Consider the following 18,645-nt stretch of genomic DNA (forward strand, 5'->3'; position numbering starts at 1 on the left):
AAGATAATCAACTTGTCCTTCTTTCCATTTGTCAACTTATCAAGATCAATGCCTTTGTACAATCCCCTACCACTAGCCAAACATCCTAATGGAAGAACAAAAAAAAAAAATCATCCAATATACACAACTCATCAAATGTGTATGAGCAACAAGATTAATCCAATAAATTAGCAGGATTTGGTGGACTTCTAATACTTTTATAAATCTCTTAGCTTATAAAAGTGTGTGAAAATTACCTCCGAAATTCATTGAACTTCTTCTACTTGTCTCAATCCTAGGTTAATAAGGATTTCTATCATACTGATTATTGACTCCAGTTGGAGGAAGGGCAAAGATTGTGAGCGATCATTAATAGCACCAAAAGACTCATTATCAATGTGATCCCTCAAAGATCCTCTTAGTTCCTCTAAAAGCTTGTTTAACAGAAAAGCTTATTTTAGATATAACTTTTTTTTTTAACTTACTAATCTTCTATTTGATTTAAAATTTTATAAAAATTTAATTTAATTAATTTTTATACTTGAAAAGCTTATTTTAGATACACTTTTTTTTTTTTTAACAGAACCGGGCCTTGACCTTTTCCACTCGGCAAAGGCGTCCTTAAACATGCATTGGCTACATTTATAATCAGCCGTTCCAATATGCTCCAAATTTCAGTGTTATAATTAATTCTACCATTAATATTAATTCTACTATTATTAACTCTACCATTATATATATATAATTTCTAAAAATAAAGAAAAATTCCACTATAAATAAATGTCAAATAAAGAATCTACCGAAAAAAAAAATCTTAAATAAAGACAAAAGGCTTTCGTATTCATAATAAGATTAGGAAAATCTTGCAGATAAAAATTGATCCCTTACCTAATAAGATTTATACTCTTTATGAAATTTTGATTTATGCTGCAGTAATAAAGAAATTACCTATTTAAATTTTAAAAGCTTTATTGACCGGAATTAATGAAAGCACCTTTTGTTTGCTTTAAAGATTCTAAACTTATCCGTTAGTTTGATTAGTACTTATCGTGAACATAAAGGGATTGATCAATATCTATTTATCAACATATGTTTTCCCAAAATCAACTTTGCAATTTTTATTTTCTCCTTGATGACCATCATTTTTCATTATATATACTGATAATAGGAACTTATATCTTAAGATAATTAGCCCGACTTGCTCCAATGGTTAAAAGATATATTACTCATTCACTCCTCTAATCTCTGTATAAAAGAAATGGTTATAGTTTATTGAGTTTGCTGGTATTTGTCCTTTCAGGAAGTAGATGAAGTGTTTTGTGTTTAGACTATTATGATATGAAAATAAAAATAATACCTATGGTTAATACTCACTGTATCATAAGGCATTGGTTTATTTTAGATTTATGTGTTGCATGCATGCATGAATGTTATATGGCTATAAAACAAGCCTAGTTTTGCTATGTTGGGGCTTGAATCATTTTACAAATGACCTTAATTTAACCCACTCAAGCTTGGTTTGGCTTATGCTTTATTGTTTTATTAACCAAGCCTTACTTAGTAGGCACTTATTGATGAGCCTTGAACACTCTGTTTTACTAACAACTTAAAAAACCAAAATTCAAGTACAAGTTTTCTTTTTAAGTAATTAATTTATGATTTTCTAATTGTTGATTTTATTTAACTATGTGATAAAAAGAGTTAGTCTTAATTACAGGGGAGACTTAAGTGAAATTTTATTAAAAATAAATATGTGGACTTTGTGTATAGTAAGGTGAATTATAAATTGTGATTAAATTATAAATTGAGTTGGAAAATGATAAATTAATATTTATTTTATTATATTTTAATAGTGTTAAGGTGGGGATGAGCCATAATAAAATCCATTGTAATTAAGTATAAAAATAAATAAATAAAAAGAATGGAGCATTTCAAGATGAAGATGGTATCAGATTGTGTAGTCATGATTAGGTGACACTTGTGGTGCAACTATACATTTGTTCCGTGGAAGAAAATAGTACAAATTAGACTGTAATTAGTGCTGTAAAATCGCAGTAGGTGGATAATCAAATCTCCAAGAAACAAACCTCTACAATTTTAAAATTTTCTTTTTCAATAAGCTTCAATGATTGTGGTAGAGCCGGAATTCTGATAATCCTGCGGCCAGCAAAGCCTCCTTCCTCCTGCAATTTTTTCCACTCTGCTTCACTTCTTTCCTTCCCATCCGCATGAACTACCATCATCAGCAGATCAAATATGAAGCCCAAGTCATCAAACAGTTCATTTCCCTCTGGGCTTAAAACTGCATCCACGAATAAGATTTCCAATTTTCTTTATGGCTTCTGTTGCAGTCTTCATCTCTTCAGTCATGCAATACCCGCTACATTTTAAGAATTTTATCAAAACCATTAAATTTTATTATAAAATTTAAAAGTAATGAATAATATGGATAAAGTTGGATTGATTAAAAAATTGAAATGAAAAAATATATAAAAAATTAGATAAAATTATATTATATTTTAAAGTTTCAAAAAATTTAGATAAAATTTTTATACATTTTAAAATTTTAACCTGTTCTGTCAAAACTAAGCACGTAACGTGTAATACCTTATTGACTATCTCCCCCTATAGCTTACAAATATTTACCAATCAAATTATCATCTTTGAAAAAAAAAACAAATTTTTTTAATCATAATTACATTGTATGCAAAGAAAAGAAGAAAAAAAAAAGAAAATTAAGTTGATTAGCAAATTAATTAATATAAATGTATTCCTTTTCATATTATTCATCAAGAATTAATTGATTTTGGTATTTGTTCATGAACAAATAATTATTGCTGCAAATTTTAATATTATATTTTAAGAGTAGATAATTGATATTCTTATCACAAATCTCCTGCCAAAAGTGCACATATAATCTAAGATATACTTTTGCAAAAATAAAACCATAATTTTTTAAATAAAGGTGAAATGGTACCCCGAGGAAAGATCATGAGGCAGAATTTCAACTAAAGGACCCACAAAATACTCCTTTAAAAAATTGAAACTTTCAAGCAAAAGAAAAGCACAACATTTTAAGGGAAGATTGCCCCCTTGAAAATTGGCAAAGATCCAAATTCATTACCCAAAAATATTATATATATATATATTTATATATATAATTGGTAGAGGTCAAACCACGACTAGTTGCTGCAGCCCTAGCTACAATTGAAAAGACCAAAACTAAGAGTTGCCCCAAGCTTTCTACCGAGGGTCAATATGAATATAATGAGAAATCTTCAATTACTTTAATGAAAAATATGAGAAAAAAAAAAAAAAAGAGAAGACCACCGCCTTATTTGCTTGTTGTCTAATTCAAAAATCAACCTAGAAGATCCAGGAGATTCTGAATGAAATCTGCCGGATCTTGCTTTCCAAATTGTCTAGATTTCCTACAGGATTCGTATCCCTATGCCGTCCCATTTAAAACTCTCCTACCTTCTCTTCTCTCTTCATGATTTCTCCTCCTCTTTAATTTCTCGGTGTTCATCTTTCTTGCAATTATTATCGGTATGGCTGCTGAGTCTCATCAGTTCCATGTTCTTGCTGTTGATGACAGTCTCATTGACAGAAAGTTGATTGAAAGGCTCCTTAAAACCTCTTCTTATCATGGTATGTTATTTCAGGCTTTCTCTGAATCATTTTCCTTTGTGTTTAGATTTTGATTCTGATTGTGATTTGCTTGCACAGTTACTGCGGTTGATTCAGGAAGTAAGGCCTTGGAGTTTTTGGGTTTGAATGAAGATGAACACACAGATTCAATCCTGACTTCTGTTTCTTCAGACCATCATCATCATCATCATCATCAGGATGTTGAAGTAAATTTGATCATTACAGATTACTGTATGCCTGGGATGACGGGCTATGATCTCCTTAGAAAGATCAAGGTAATTTCATCAATTCTTTCTTAGAAAAATTAACTTTCAACTCAAAGAATATTATAAATCATAAAGTCTGATTATATATGTATCTGATGTGCAGGAATCTAAAACTTTTAAGGACATACCAGTTGTGATCATGTCCTCAGAGAATGTTCCATCAAGAATTGATAGGTGAGGCAAATCATAAATATAGAGTAACTAGAAGGATTTTATTTTTGGATTTTGAACTTGATTTGTTTGAATTCTGATCTGACATGGGTTAATCTGTATTGATCAGATGCTTGGAAGAAGGAGCTGGAGAATTCTTCCTGAAGCCAGTTCAATTATCAGATATGAACAAGCTTAGACCCCATTTGATGAGAGGAAAAGTTGAAGAAAATAAGCCTAATAACCAGACAAAGGGTGACATGGAAGAAATTCACTCACCACGGGGAACAAGAACAAGATATAATGGCTTGGAAGTTGTCTGATTAACAAAATATTTGCTTAATTATAGAGCATAGTATAGGAAATTCCTAAAAAATTTCCCCCCCTTCTTTTAAAATCTCTTTGAAAACACAGGCTCAATGCAAATTTAGATGAATGTTGGAGCTTAAATTAGGTTCCCCTGTAAATTACTAACAAGGAAAATATTCATTTACATTTAGTTAGCCTATTGCATTTGTGAATGTTGGAGCTTAAATTAGATGATATTAAAAACTAATTTAAAATTAAATTTAATATTTTTTAATTATAAACAACACCAAAATGAATAAATAATTTTCTTCAAAATATTTTTCAATAATATTAAAAATAACTTTTTTTTAAGTATATTTTTTTAGCATTTCAGCCATAATTCTAAACAAGAGACGCGTTACACCAAGAGCAGAAGAATAGCCGAAAATTCATAAAAGTAATAGCTAATCAGGGGTGTGTGATTTCAGTTTAATTTGAGATCTATCTAAAAATCAAAATTAAAATAAAATTTTAGTATGATTCTTATTTAATTTTTTATTGTTTCAATTTCGATTCAATATGATTATCAGTTCTTTGATTCCGATTTGATTCAGTACGATTTCAATTCTATTTTTAGTTCTTAAAATAATTTTATATAATTATTTCATTAAAAAGTCATGATTAAATTATTAATACATAATATATCATGTAATATATATTTTAATTATTTTAAAATTATATAATATTTAATTATAAGGTGCATATATAATTTAAGATAAAATATATTATATCATATAATATTATAAGTATATCTTATAATATAGATTTTGTCACGGCCCAACCTATGGCTCGGACCAGCACTAGGACTTGGGCCAGCCTTAAGCCCCTGAGGCTCGTAATAAGCCTAACTATTCATTAACCCAACTCTAAGGCCCATTTGGGCCCAATTTCAAGAATTCAACCGGACAAAGTCCGGCCATAAAATGGACCTTTCAACGGGGAGTTTTTGACTCACCCGACCTATAAACACAATATATATATCAAGTGGGGAGCTCAGCTCACCCTCCACATACTCATAACAACATAAAAATAAATGGAAGCTCAGCTCCCTCATCCAGTCCATCAACATGCATAAAATAATAAGTTTACAGGTCTAAAATAATAATTTATATTACAGACCCAATTCAATAAGTACTTCTAACACATGCGGAAATTTTAGAAGTTTATAGAATTACACAAACATGAATAGATGACCTGCGAGGGAGAAAAGCACCTCAAAAATATCCTCCTGTGGCCTGGAAAAATATTGAACAGGAGTGAGCGTTCGACTCAGAGAGTAAATTATTAATTTTAACCATAATCTCTATAACTATATAAAACTAATGCACCTTGTAGAGTGAAATGTAACATCAGCAATAATTTCACATTACAACATCAAAAAGGTAATTTGGAGCACTCACACACCTATTAATATGAATCATAATATATGGGAGTTGATCCCCTATACAGTTCTCTTAAATCCAACTTGTGCCAGCGAAGAACTCAAGCCGAACTTTCGCTTAATAAACCAAATCGGGGTCCCAGCGAAGAACTCAAGCCGTGTCTACCCCGAAGGACCGGGTCCCAGCGAAGATCTCAAGCCGTGTCTACCCGTCCTATCCATAGTCAACACCACATCACACGCACGCCAACGCACGCACACTGCTCCAAATTACCACAACAACATCCATGGCACTTTAACAGTTATGAATGCAACATAAAACGTGCCTAGAGTTTAACTACATAGATACATACATATAAGTGATGCATGGGCATGCTTGAACATATAATAATAGTGAAATTACAATTAAAATTAATATTTTACTCACAGACTTGACAGCGGTCACTGTGGCGGTTGGGCGGAGGAAGAAGGCTGTCCCGGCTCACCTGACAATTTTATTACAATCATTTAATAAATTTGACTCAATACAAACTTAAGAAAAGATCAAATACGTCCTAAGTCGTGCCGAAAATTCGGCAGAGTCTCCCCTATACCTAGGACCTACCCAACCTGCAAAAGGGCTCAAAATGCACTTCTATATTCACAATCCATATATCCACAACTCAATTACATCACACAGCCTCTCCTAGGCCCATCCAAACAGTCATCCGTTACAATATGTAAAATTTCAATTTAGTCCTTATAATTGAATCTTTTTGCAACAACTATCCAAATGAACTCTAAAAATTCTAAAACTTTTTCCCGCGGTTCTTAGCAATATTACTAGGCTAATGCAAAAAGAATCATAATTTTCTGAGCTACCACAAATATTTTACAGATTTTTAATCTCATTTAAGCACTAGAAAATTATGAAAAAGTAAGGTTCAGGTTTACCTATGCCGATTCTGACTTCGAGGACGTGCTTGGGACGTCTAACAATTGTGGGGTAGCCAAAACCTCGATCCAATTCGGAGACTTTTCCGGTAATCTATTTGTCTGGCCAGAAATTCACAAACCTGTACAACTGTCGAATTTCCGTGAATTGAAGATACCTACACGAAGCCCACAACACGGGGGTTAGTATATAAATTTTACGAAATTTTCTAAGCTCATTTAATACCCGGAAAAACACTACGAAGTTCCGTGAGACCCACCAAAAAACGGTATCGGAAAAATTTGAAATTTATATCGCCGCGAAGCTCTCAACGAGTGGAGCGCTCTGGTACTCTTGGTTTTCTCGTGGGGTTTCATAGTTTGTGAGAAATCTAGCCCAAAAGTCAAAATGGGCTAAAACTTCCCGGGCAAAAATTGGACAAACCGCTCGATAGATTTCGGTGTTCTTGGTGTCTATGGAAAGCTCTCGACGAGTAGATGGATTTAGACACAAGACCCGGTCCGATTGGTGGCCGGATCGGCCGGATTTCGGGCGGGAAGAAAAAGTGGCGCGCTTGGGCGTCGCGTCGCGTCGCTTCCTGCGCCTTTTGCCGGCGTTCCAGGCGGCGGTCGGCGAGGGGAGGTGGCTGGGGAGGCGCGCCGGCGGGCTGGGGTGGCGGCGGCCCGGCAAGGGGAGGAGGGAGGAGAGAGAAAACGGGAGAGAAAGAGAAAAGGGTCGGGACGCGTGCGGAGAGGAAGAAAAAGGAAGAAGCCAGTCCGATTCTACCGATCCGATCCGGTTGGTTCGATTCGGCCGGTTTTATTTAGAATACAAAATTTTAAATTTTTACTTTGCCTTGGGACAGAAAACGAGGTCCAAAAATTCCGAAAAAATTTTAGAAAACTCAGAAAAATGCGTAGACTCCAAATATATTTTTAGTTTTGCCACGTGGTTTTTAAATTAATTTTTAAAAATTATCAAATTTATATTTTCGGAAAATCGAACCCGATTTCTAAAATCTGAAAAACTTCAAATAATTTCCTAAAATTCAAATAAAATAAAATATCAATATTTACCCAAAAATAATAACTTTAAAAATTAGGAGTGTTACAGATTTTAACTATTTATTAATTATATAATATTTAGCTATAAGATATAAATATAATTAAGAATTAAAATATATAATACAATAATATATTTATAATTAAAAATTATAAAATAATTTAATATATTTATAACTAAAATTATTAAAAAAATATAAAAAAATAATATGTAATATTAGGTTATATTTAATTTATAATTATATATATATAATTATATAAAAAGTATATAATATATTAAAATAATAAAATATATATATAATTTTAATTTTTGATTGAATATGATTTTAGTTTAATTTTTAATGAAAGATTATAATTGAACTAAAATATAAAAAAAATTTTAATTTAAAACTATTTTGATAGGTTGAGTTTGATTTTTCAATTCAATTTGGTTCCTTAAGAACCGTGCACAACCCATCAAGCAGTGGCATCTTGCACTTCAATTAACAAAACAATCAAAACTCAAGTGCAAATACAGTTTATAGAGTCGACCATCAAGATCAGTTCGAATGTTCCACCTATTGCTCCCATACATCCATCCAATTCCTCCTCCCATGATCTCTCGTCCATTAGTGGCTTTCCGCCGAGACTATTCCAGGATCAACTGGGGATTATGAATTCTCGAAAGGAAGTTGAGTAGCAGGAGAGAGGAAGCAGATGACTCATGATCAAACGACAAGTTGCGGCTCTTGCAGTGCTCACTAATAACATGGCTATCAGAGTTCGTCTCTAGTGGTCAGGGGAACCAATAAACGTTTTTTGAAAAGTGACTTGATACCCAGCATCTTACCTCACCGCCAAATCTCTCAACACTAATAAATCAATTCCATAAATGCCTAATCTCTCAACAGCATAAATATACATAAAATGGGCATTGATGGTGACGGATGGAGAGTGGCTGCATGCGATATCTGTGAAGTGTGGCAGCACACTCGTTGCAATGGCATTGAGGACTTCAGGATTATGCCTCTGCTTTTCATTTGTACAGGATGCTGTGATTCTCTCGGGCACTTGGGATTGTGACTTTGGGATTAACAGCAAATTGAGCTTATTAAGCACCTTCTTTCTATGCTCTTACTCTGCCACTGAGGAGCTAAAACCCTTAGATTTACCTTTAACCCTTATCCTCCTCTCCTCCTGTTAATTGGACTAGGCTTTGGTTTAGATCTCATCCTATCAAAGGCTTTAATTAGGTCGGCGGTTAATGGAGAAAATCGGTTCTAGATTAAGAACAGAAGTTGTTTACCTCGCGCCAATTAGCTCCAGTCGAAGCCCAACGCCTTTAGGAATTACCTTCAGCAGATCCTCAAGTACTAGTAGCACAAATTTCTCCGCGAGTCTCATGAAATAATTATTCAACTGGTGTGAGGCCCATAAGGTTAGACCATTCGGACCAACATGATCTTTTCAGCTGTGCTTATTGTTGCAGGAAATAATTAGTGTTTACAAACATAGAGATGCCAACTGATGGATGAACGAGAATGACAGGAAATAAATTAGGGATGATAAGGGTAGTTTTGGAATTAAAATTTATTATCTCTCCTTTTACCAAATTTAAACCGTTGACCAATGGGACGTATGAATGGAAGGGCTTATTTATTATCCATCTTTTTACTGGATTTGAACCGTTAACTGACAGGATATATGGATGAAATGACTTGTAGTTTAACAGAATCAAAACTTAATGACAAAATTGTTGAGTTGCAAAATTAGATGGATAAAAGTGTTAATTACGACGAAAAAGTAATATTTTCTATTAATTAATCATCGGTGAGTACGACATCAGTTATTTTGAGAAGGTGCATTTGTGCAACGTGGCAAAATCTCAATGGTTAGTGGGAATGGGACTACGCGAACGAACAGTACTTGAAAGTCAACAAAGAGAGAGTTGACTAATAAATAACTCGAATTAAAATCCATCATTTTCATTAACTTTCTTCAATTAGATTCTCTCTTTCACTCTCACAGTATTTCTGCAGCTGCTCCGCGTCTCACTCCACCGCTAATTTTCCCGCATTTTCTCTTCCAACCCCAAACCTCGAGCCGAACGGGCCTTAGCAGAATCTTTTGATCATATCACTCTTTCGAATCACATTCTCTCGTCGTTTTGCATCGTAACGCAATTCGCTGCTTCTTTGACCCATTTCATCATAGTTTTCTTCGAATTTTAACCCTCAAATCTCAGAGCCAACAGAGACTTTCCTTCCAAATTCGATCAGTTTTCCCTTCGATTAGTTCTTCAATTTCGGCTCTGAGCTTTGATTCTTTACTCTTTTCCAAAAAGGGAAAATAAATGAAAAGAAAAGCTGATATGAAGTATCGATGAGCTGAGGGAAAGTGGGTGATTTAGGGTTTGGTGGTGTTAAATGAGGCAATGTGTGTGCTTAGGTGTATGCGTAGGAGTATGAGGCAGTAATGGGTGGGGTTATGTTAGGGAAAGGAAGTAATTGATTTCTAGCGGCGAAAATGACTGCAGCCGAACAGTCGAGGCCAGGGCCTGTGGAGAGAGAGATTGAGTTGGTAATTTGGTTATTTTATTTTTATTGTTTGGGCATTTATGATGTTTTAAAGTTGACTCTATATGTGAGTGTGGATGTTTGCATGCTCTACATTTATGTGTACATTGAGGTGAACCTGTGTTAATGTAGCATTAAAATGATAAAAAAGAAAATGTTTTTGCTTCTTTGTTTGGTGTGCTACTTCAGTGAGATTTTTGCTTGTTAGTTTGGTAATTTTGTTTTGTAAGTCAAATAACTCTGATCATACCGAGCATCATTTAAGCTACAAAGGACCTTAGTGTGAATTACTCAACGTTTGCTTAGTTTATTTTAATTCTGGTTCTTGGTTTGTTCTTTTCGGCAGGCTATCACTGCTCTTAAAAAGGGAGCCCAATTACTCAAGTATGGACGTAGAGGGAAACCCAAATTTTGCCCCTTCAGACTGGCCAATGTAAGATTAAATATAATCCATGGTTCCCCAACAACGCACACAAACACACACACACACTTCTTCCTTTTTATTTGAGGCTTTGCAATGTTTCTGGGTCAAGGACATTTTATTTGATATATGGATTTTTTTTTTCCTTCCATTGAATAAGAAGCCTAATAAGGCAATGTCTGCTTTTCGAGTAGATTGGTCTACAACTTCGTCCATGCATCTTGATTGGTTTGTATTTCTTTACTGTGTTGTGTCTGTAACTTATGTTGGCAGGGATTTTTGGTTTTGTTCAAGTTTTCAATGCAATGTTGAGTCTATTTAATGAGTCATATGGTGTCTTAGATTTGTCACAAATGTGTCTCTTTCACTAAAGTTTAAAGCAAACAAAAATTAGGTTCAGCAACTTTAGCCTGGACATTTACCAAATAAGATTTTCTAGAGAAAATAAGGATTTGTAAGTTTTATTAAGGAATGAAAATAGTAATAAGGTTATTGAGCGGAAATAAGAGAAAGAGTGAAACAAAGGAAGCTAAGCTTATGTATATGGAAGGTAACACTGGAATCAAGAAGTTTGAAAAGGTGACACATGTAATCTTTCACCTGGCCATCTGATGTGATGATCTCTCAAGACAGTTCCACCTCTGTGCTGAAAACCACTTGACAGTTGTGATGCTAATCTGGGTATCCAACTGGCAGGATTTTCTACTCTTGTTCCAGTTCAGTGGTGCCTACCTGTTTCTCGTCAACAAAGTATTAGCTAATCTTCCTCACGAGAGTGCAATGCATTACAGCTTAAGTGGAATTAAATTAGAAGGCAAGGGTGTCCTTTTATCTCTAACAAGCAATGGTTGGAATTTGCAATTAAATGGGAAATGAAAAGTTACTGAAAAAGGAAGTTTTTATGCTGTAATGCAAAACTAACTGGATTAATTCTTGCACAAAGTTTTTTATGTCACTTATTTTTGTGCATGGGAAATAAATTAGCTGACTCAACAGATATTCTGAGCTCAGAAAATTCTCTCTAGGATCTTCGAGGAACTGTTTTACTTTCATTCCTATGCTGATGATGCCCCAGCACTCTACTTCTGTTCTACTACGTGGTAAAAGTGGAAAAGTGATTGGATTTAACTTTTACAATAAGAATTTTTGGTCATTTATCTTTGTGCATGGGAGGTATTATAGCGGACTTTGCAGTTATATTAGACTCAGAAAAGATCTTCTTAGGATCTTTAATGAACTTTTTCACTCCTATGGTGGTGCCCTGCATGGTAGTTCAACACTATTGCAGGGTAAAAGATGTGGATAGGGAGAAAATAGAATGGATGCTATTAGAATAATTGCACTAGATATAAATCAGGGAGAATAAAATGAAAAAGAAAAAGCTAAGCGTTACGGATTACTGGCATGGCCTAGCATGGTGCTGATCCTACTGTCCAAACTAATGCCTCAGTTTCCTTATAAAAAGTTAGGAGTACCCCTTGGACCTTCCCCTGTTGTCTCATTATGGATGCAGGCATGCATGTATTTGTAGCATTTGTTTATGTTGCATCCAGTTCTGTTTGTGTCAAGTCCTACTCCTTCCATCATTTACTTTTTCTAGATCCTGCATTTTAGTGCTTTGCATCTGGGAATTTTTCTATTTGTGTCATGTTGTTTTGCTTAGACTTTCTGTTGATTGCAACTTGTTGCTAAATTTATGAGGAGCTATTTCATATACATTTGGTTCTTATTATATGGTGCATTGGATGTGTGGCTTAGCTCTAACAAAAATTTTATGTGATCTGTCCTTGCTTTTGTTTCTTTCAGGATGAATCTGCTTTAATATGGTTGTCAGGAAAAGAGGAGAAGCATCTTAAACTGAGTCATGTCTCCAGAATTATATCTGGACAGCGTACAGTAAGTTTATTTATATTGAGATTTTGTGTAGCTTTACATGCTGAGCACTGAGTAACGTGTTGGTTATAGATCTGAGGAGGTTGAAACATATATTTCATTTTGTACTTTGCAACATATTATTTAGGTATTTATCATCCTCATTAATTAGCAGTTTAAGCTGGCTTCTTATTTTAAGCAACGGTATCATTGTAATGTAAATTGCTTTGGTTTTCAGACGATTGAGCTTCACATATTGCTACCTTGCACTTAATATATTGGAGGGTCGTGTTTGCATATGCAAAGTTGCTGTGAAATTTTTATGTGCCTTAAGAACAGACAGTGAGAAAATGCTATATGTATGTTATTCTATCAAGTTTAGTTGCCCTTGAAACTTTTAATTTATGCTTTAGTTTGACATGGTATGTTGCATGCATCTACTAGCTTTAGAAAGTTGGGTATTTGGACTGCATGGAGAAGCTCAATGGCTATGTGGTTTATTAGAGCATGACTTGTAGTGGCACTTTTGTTATATTATGTCTTTTTACATGGTTCTATATTATATGTGCATCAGAACTAGCAAACAAAATCATGTGATAGGAAAAATATCATTATGTTCTAACTGGTTTTTCCTAATTTTGCATACTGCAGCCAATATTTCAGAGATATCCTCGCCCGGAGAAAGAATACCAGTCATTTTCTCTTATATATAGTGATAGGTCTTTAGATTTGGTAGGTATTTCTCTCTTCTAATGGCAATTCACCTCCCACCCCCCACTCACACACCCCTCTTCCCCCTTTTTTCTTTATCCAGAATTATGTTGTGAAATCTTGAGAGTCATCTTCTGTAATTGATCACAACTTCTATTCAAACTTTTTCAATCACATATCACAACTTTTGTCATATGGAAAATTTTAATCATTGATTGATCAAACTTTTCTTAACCAGATTTGCAAGGACAAAGATGAAGCTGAAGTCTGGATTACTGGTCTAAAAGCCCTAATATCACGCAACCATCTTAGGAAAGGGAGAGCAGATTCCAGAAGTGAAGGAATCTCATCAGAAGCCACTAGTCCTAAAGCACACACCCAAAGAAGTTCTCCTTTGAGTTCTGCATTTGGTAGTGGTGGCAGTTCACAGAAGGTGTTCTTCTTTGTTCCTTCATCTGATATTGCATTGCATTGCTATGCGTATTGAACAATATAGTTTTTCTTTGTATTGATGTAGGATGAGATGGATCCCCTACGTCTTCGTACTCCATATGACAGTCCTCCTAAAGCTGGTTTAGAAAAGGCATTATCTGATGTGGAATTATATGCTGTGGCTCCCAAGGTTTTATATCCATCTGAATCTGCTTGTGGCTCAGTTCATTCCATTTCATCAGGAGGCTCAGAAGCAATAAATGGGCGTCTAAAGGGTATGAGCGTGGATGCTTTTAGAGTAAGTTTATCAAGTGCTGTTAGCTCATCAAGTCAAGGTTCTGGTCTTGATGAGACTGATGCATTAGGGGATGTTTACATTTGGGGAGAAGCCACTGGTGATGGTATTCTTGGTGGGGGAGTGCATGGAATTGGAGGTTCTGGTGTAAGGATGGATTCTTTTCTTCCAAAAGCCTTGGAATCTGCTGTCCTATTGGATGTTCAGACTATAGCATGTGGTCGTCGACATGCTGCTTTGGTAACAAAACAGGGGGAGGTTTTCTCTTGGGGAGAGGAACTTGGAGGCAGACTTGGGCATGGTGTTGACTCTGATGTCTTGCATCCAAAGCTTGTAGATGGTCTAAAAAATATCAATGTTGAACTTGTGGCATGTGGAGAGTACCATTCTTGTGCAGTAACACTTTCAGGAGATTTATACATATGGGGTGGTAGTTCTCACAATTTTGGGCGTCTTGGATATGGAAAAGAAGCTAGTAATTGGGTTCCAAAAAAGTTAAATGGACCTCTAGAGGGAATACATGTCTCATCAGTCTCATGTGGACCATGGCATACAGCTGTTGTAACTTCTGCTGGGCAATTGTTTACTTTTGGAGATGGAACTTTTGGTGTTTTAGGGCATGGGGACCGCAAAAGTGTATCTACACCCAGGGAAGTGGGGTCCCTCAAAGGTCTTCGCACTGTCCGAGCAGCCTGTGGTGTTTGGCACACTGCTGCAGTTGTTGAAGTCATGGTTGGGTCTTCAAGTTCGAGCAATTGTTCTTCAGGAAAGCTATTTACATGGGGAGATGGAGATAAAGGCCGTCTTGGGCATAGTGATAGAGAACCGAGATTGGTACCCACTTGTGTTGCTGCTCTTGTTGAACCCAACTTCTGTCAAGTTGCTTGTGGGCACAGCATGACTGTTGCATTGACAACTACGGGCCATGTATACACAATGGGAAGCCCTGTATATGGTCAACTTGGGAATTCTCAAGCTGATGGCAAGCTCCCTGTTCGTGTTGAAGGAAAGCTTACAAAAAACTTCGTTGAAGAATTGGCTTGTGGTGCTTATCATGTAGCAGTTTTAACTTCAAGAACTGAAGTTTACACCTGGGGAAAAGGTGCAAATGGCCGATTAGGCCATGGTGATACTGATGATAGAAATTCCCCGACAATTGTTGAAGCTTTGAAGGACAAACAGGTTAAAGGTGTTGTCTGTGGTACTGGTTTTACTGCAGCTATCTGTCTTCACAAGTGGGTATCTGGTATTGACCAATCCATGTGTTCGGGCTGCCGCCTTCCATTTAATTTCAAAAGGAAACGACACAATTGTTACAATTGTGGACTTGTTTTTTGCCATTCTTGTAGTATTAAAAAATCGCTCAAGGCTGCGATGGCACCAAATCCCAACAAACCTTACCGTGTCTGTGATCAATGTTTCGGCAAACTTCGGAGGGCTATTGAACCTGACTCACATTCTGCTCTAAGTAGAAGAGGAAGTATAAATCAGAGACTAATTGAAGTTGAAAACAGTGACTATTTGAATACAGGATCACGTGTCCAACTTGGAAGAAATAATTCCATAGAATCATCTAAAGATGTGGAAAATGAATCTTTAAAAAGAAATAAGTTGAATGGTTCTCAGGTTTCAATTTCTGCAAATGATTCTTCTCAGCGCAATACATTTAATAACTCTAAATATTTTGGTTCATCCAAGAAATTTTTCTCAGCATCTCTTCCGGGATCAAGAATTATGTCTCGAGCAACGTCACCAACATCAAGGCGATCTAGTCCGCCTCGTGCAACAACACCAACCCCAAATATTTCTGTGCATGCATTGCCAAAAGTTGTTGTGGATGACACTAAAAGATCAAATGATAGGCTGAGTGAAGAAGTTGTTAAATTAAGGGCTCAGGTATTTGTGTTGCCTTTTGTAATTTCAATAACTGTTCAGAAATTTTATTGTTTTGAGTTGCATTATATATGTATATCAGTATATGCTTTGCATGCATGTTAATTATGTGACCAATAGCTGAGCTTTTATCTACTCTTGCAGAACTGGCAGACATGGTTATTTAGATTTGACTTTAAGTTGGAGAGTAGTGTCATGTTTGTGGTGATTATTGTTTATGGTGCTAAAATTTCTAGCCCTTTTTCCTTATAGGTTAATTTTGTTTATTAACTTTGTGTGGCTACAATAATCCTCATATCTGAAATCAAGCTGAATTTTAATTTGCTTGTAGTCATCATGATTTTTCCAATTTTGTTGCTGCATCGCCATCAAACAATTTTTTGGATTATCTGTTGGCATCACATTACTAGTCTTAATGAGAAATACATGCTTGAAGTTATGAGTCTATGCACCAATTACATTTATTCTTAGCTATGCTAATGCACTCTGCATGTAGCTGCAATATCTGTGCATTATGGCTCACCGGCTGAATAATGTAGGTTGAAGAACTTACTCGCAAAGCTCAGCTTCAAGAAGTTGAGCTGGCAAGGACAACCAAACAATTGAAAGAAGCTATTGCAGTTGCAGAGGAGGAGACTTCGAAATGCAAAGCAGCAAAGGAAGTAATCAAGTCACTTACAGCCCAAGTAAGTCAAAAGTGGATGTTCTTACCTTGTTTGGGAAATAAATTCTTTTGACATAATTGGTCATCTTCAGCACCAATGCCTAGAAATAAATGTGCAGTCCCATTACATAAAGCCATTATACAATAATAAAATTGAATGCAAGGATTTGACAATTGTTAAGTATAGTCAGATTTAGGGAAGGAGGATCAAGGGACAGTATGTTCGAAGTACTTGTAATATCAAACAAAGTGCATTTACATTATATGTTGTTCATGTTTTATGTGTTTAACCATCCTATGTTACAATCTCAGACATGTTCTGCGTGAGCCTCATGCATGCACGTTTTAGATCTTAATCAGTTGCATCAAGATAAGGAAAATGAAATTGTAGGATTAAAAAATTGTCTATTCCAGGCCTTCTTCAGAAGTGTCTTGCCAACATAGGCATTAACGTGCATCGTATTTATTATTTGAATTGCAATAGAAGGCTGTAAAATTTTCAATTTGCAAAAGTTTATTATTGTTAATCAATTGGGCATCATCTTAATTTATTTTTTGTTAATTTATTTTCGGTAGTTGAAAGACATGGCAGAAAGGTTACCTGTTGGAGCAACAAGAAACAGCTATTCACCTTCCTTTTATTTTTCTAGTGCCACTCCCCCAAGGGAAGTTTCTACTGCAGTCAATGAGCAACTGAGTTGTCCCACAACTTGCCATGAACCAGATTCAAATGGATCAACAAGCAGCCCAGTGATTTCTAATGTGTCTGGCACCACTAGCAATCAAACTATAAATCACTCTGAAGTGCCTCATTTGGAAGCAACATTAAAGAGTAAAAACAGAATAGCAAAAGTTGAACCTACCCATGGGGATGAATGGGTTGAGCAAGATGAACCAGGAGTTTACATTACCCTTGTTTCCTTGCCTGGAGGTGCCAAAGATATTAAGCGTGTCCGTTTCAGGTATCTCACAAGGCATCACAGGCCATCACTGTCTTTCCCTTCATGCTTATTTGTCAAAACTGAAAAGCTTTCTCCCTAAAGGCCAGAACTTTATTTTCATTCTATGGTAATGAATATAATATAACAAACTGCTTCTCTTGAGGGCGTTTGCTCTTAAACTACCCTCTTCCCTCAACAAAGGTAAAAGAAGAGCTAGCTGTAAGAGCATGCAATATGGGAATTGCAATAGGACATTACCGTACTTTATTTTTCCTCCTTTTTTGCCCACCCATCCCCTTACTGTACAAACAAAAAGTGGGCGCTGTGTTTGCCAGTAGACAAGCTTAAATCATTAGAGTTTTTGTACCATTTGAAGCTCCTATCTATAACATGTTTGGTCCCTTGCTTGCATCTGCATGTCCTCAATTGCACTGGCGGAAAATTTATGACTCAGTAATTTTCTGAATTTTCTTGTTGCTGATTAATACCTTATTAGAGATTATTACCCTCTTGTATGTTAATTTCTCCTTTTGCAGTCGAAAGCGATTCAGTGAGAAACAAGCAGAACAATGGTGGGCAGCAAACAGAGCAAGGGTGTATCAACAATACAATGTTCCCATGGTTGATAAATCTATTGTGGGTGTGGGTGTGGGTGTGGGAGGGAAGGTTTAGCTCATTGACCTTCCATAATCAAGATGCAATTTTGGTGGCACTTGTAAAAGCTATTGATCGGAGTTTCAGATATTGGTTTATATTTCTGAGCTCATGATTGGAGGAAGCCAACTTTGTTTCTTAGAGGGTAGGGCTGTTGCTAATCTCTCTCTCTCTCTCTCTCTCTCTCTCTGTTGCATTCGGCCATTCGATTTTTTTTTTTTGCCTGGTGAATGATGTATCCATATTTTCATAATTTCCTGTAATTTTTTCGAAAGGGAAACTTGAAAAATGGCGAGGGTTATGTAAATTCTTTGTAAAGTAGGTTGCTGGCTTTGAATTCAAAACAGCTGCCTCTTGTATATTCATGAGGATGGTAGCATACAGATTGGATGACATCATATACTGAGTGCTTTTTTTGTCGTTCTTTAATCTTATTTGTCGAGGGTGGCTGCGCTTCT

The 18,645-nt window shown here is 35.6% G+C and overlaps 2 protein-coding genes across 3 annotated transcripts; both read left to right on the forward strand.

Moving 5' to 3' along the window:
* The first annotated feature begins 3,268 nt into the window (after positions 1 to 3,268).
* LOC110666539 (two-component response regulator ARR9) lies at positions 3,269 to 4,549 on the forward strand. The gene is made up of 4 exons (XM_021827050.2): positions 3,269 to 3,630; positions 3,709 to 3,905; positions 4,000 to 4,070; positions 4,177 to 4,549. Exons 1-4 carry the CDS (start codon positions 3,531 to 3,533, stop codon positions 4,367 to 4,369), a joined length of 561 nt encoding a protein of 186 aa, XP_021682742.2. The 5' UTR covers positions 3,269 to 3,530; the 3' UTR covers positions 4,370 to 4,549.
* Positions 4,550 to 9,713: 5,164 nt separating this feature from the next.
* Positions 9,714 to 18,585, forward strand: LOC110666541 (PH, RCC1 and FYVE domains-containing protein 1). 2 transcript variants are annotated; one of them, XM_021827053.2, is made up of 9 exons: positions 9,717 to 10,308; positions 10,651 to 10,737; positions 12,532 to 12,621; positions 13,249 to 13,329; positions 13,547 to 13,741; positions 13,826 to 15,931; positions 16,468 to 16,614; positions 17,169 to 17,554; positions 18,070 to 18,585. In XM_021827053.2, the coding sequence occupies exons 1-9, from the start codon at positions 10,255 to 10,257 to the stop codon at positions 18,203 to 18,205; spliced, it is 3,282 nt and encodes a 1,093-aa protein (XP_021682745.2). In that variant the 5' UTR covers positions 9,717 to 10,254; the 3' UTR covers positions 18,206 to 18,585. The 2 variants fall into 2 exon arrangements, with proteins under 2 accessions (XP_058005179.1, XP_021682745.2); XM_058149196.1 differs by lacking the exon at positions 18,070 to 18,585 and having other exon boundaries at positions 9,714 to 10,308; positions 17,243 to 17,428.
* Positions 18,586 to 18,645: the final 60 nt, after the last annotated feature.

This window comes from Hevea brasiliensis, chromosome 6, assembly GCF_030052815.1.
Source record: "Hevea brasiliensis isolate MT/VB/25A 57/8 chromosome 6, ASM3005281v1, whole genome shotgun sequence".
Classification (NCBI taxonomy): Eukaryota; Viridiplantae; Streptophyta; class Magnoliopsida; order Malpighiales; family Euphorbiaceae; genus Hevea; species Hevea brasiliensis.

What these genes read in the sequence shown, in the direction of transcription:
- LOC110666539 (XM_021827050.2), top strand. Translation starts at nt 3,531, where the DNA reads ATGGCTGCTGAGTCTCATCAGTTCCATGTTCTTGCTGTTGATGACAGT. An exon ending in ATCTCCTTAGAAAGATCAAG is followed by an intron (nt 3,906 to 3,999) that starts GTAATTTCATCA and finishes TCTGATGTGCAG; the next exon opens with GAATCTAAAACTTTTAAGGA. An exon ending in GTTCCATCAAGAATTGATAG is followed by an intron (nt 4,071 to 4,176) that starts GTGAGGCAAATC and finishes TGTATTGATCAG; the next exon opens with ATGCTTGGAAGAAGGAGCTG.
- LOC110666541 (XM_021827053.2), top strand. Translation starts at nt 10,255, where the DNA reads ATGACTGCAGCCGAACAGTCGAGGCCAGGGCCTGTGGAGAGAGAGATT. An exon ending in TGGAGAGAGAGATTGAGTTG is followed by an intron (nt 10,309 to 10,650) that starts GTAATTTGGTTA and finishes TCTTTTCGGCAG; the next exon opens with GCTATCACTGCTCTTAAAAA. An exon ending in GCCCCTTCAGACTGGCCAAT is followed by an intron (nt 10,738 to 12,531) that starts GTAAGATTAAAT and finishes TGTTTCTTTCAG; the next exon opens with GATGAATCTGCTTTAATATG.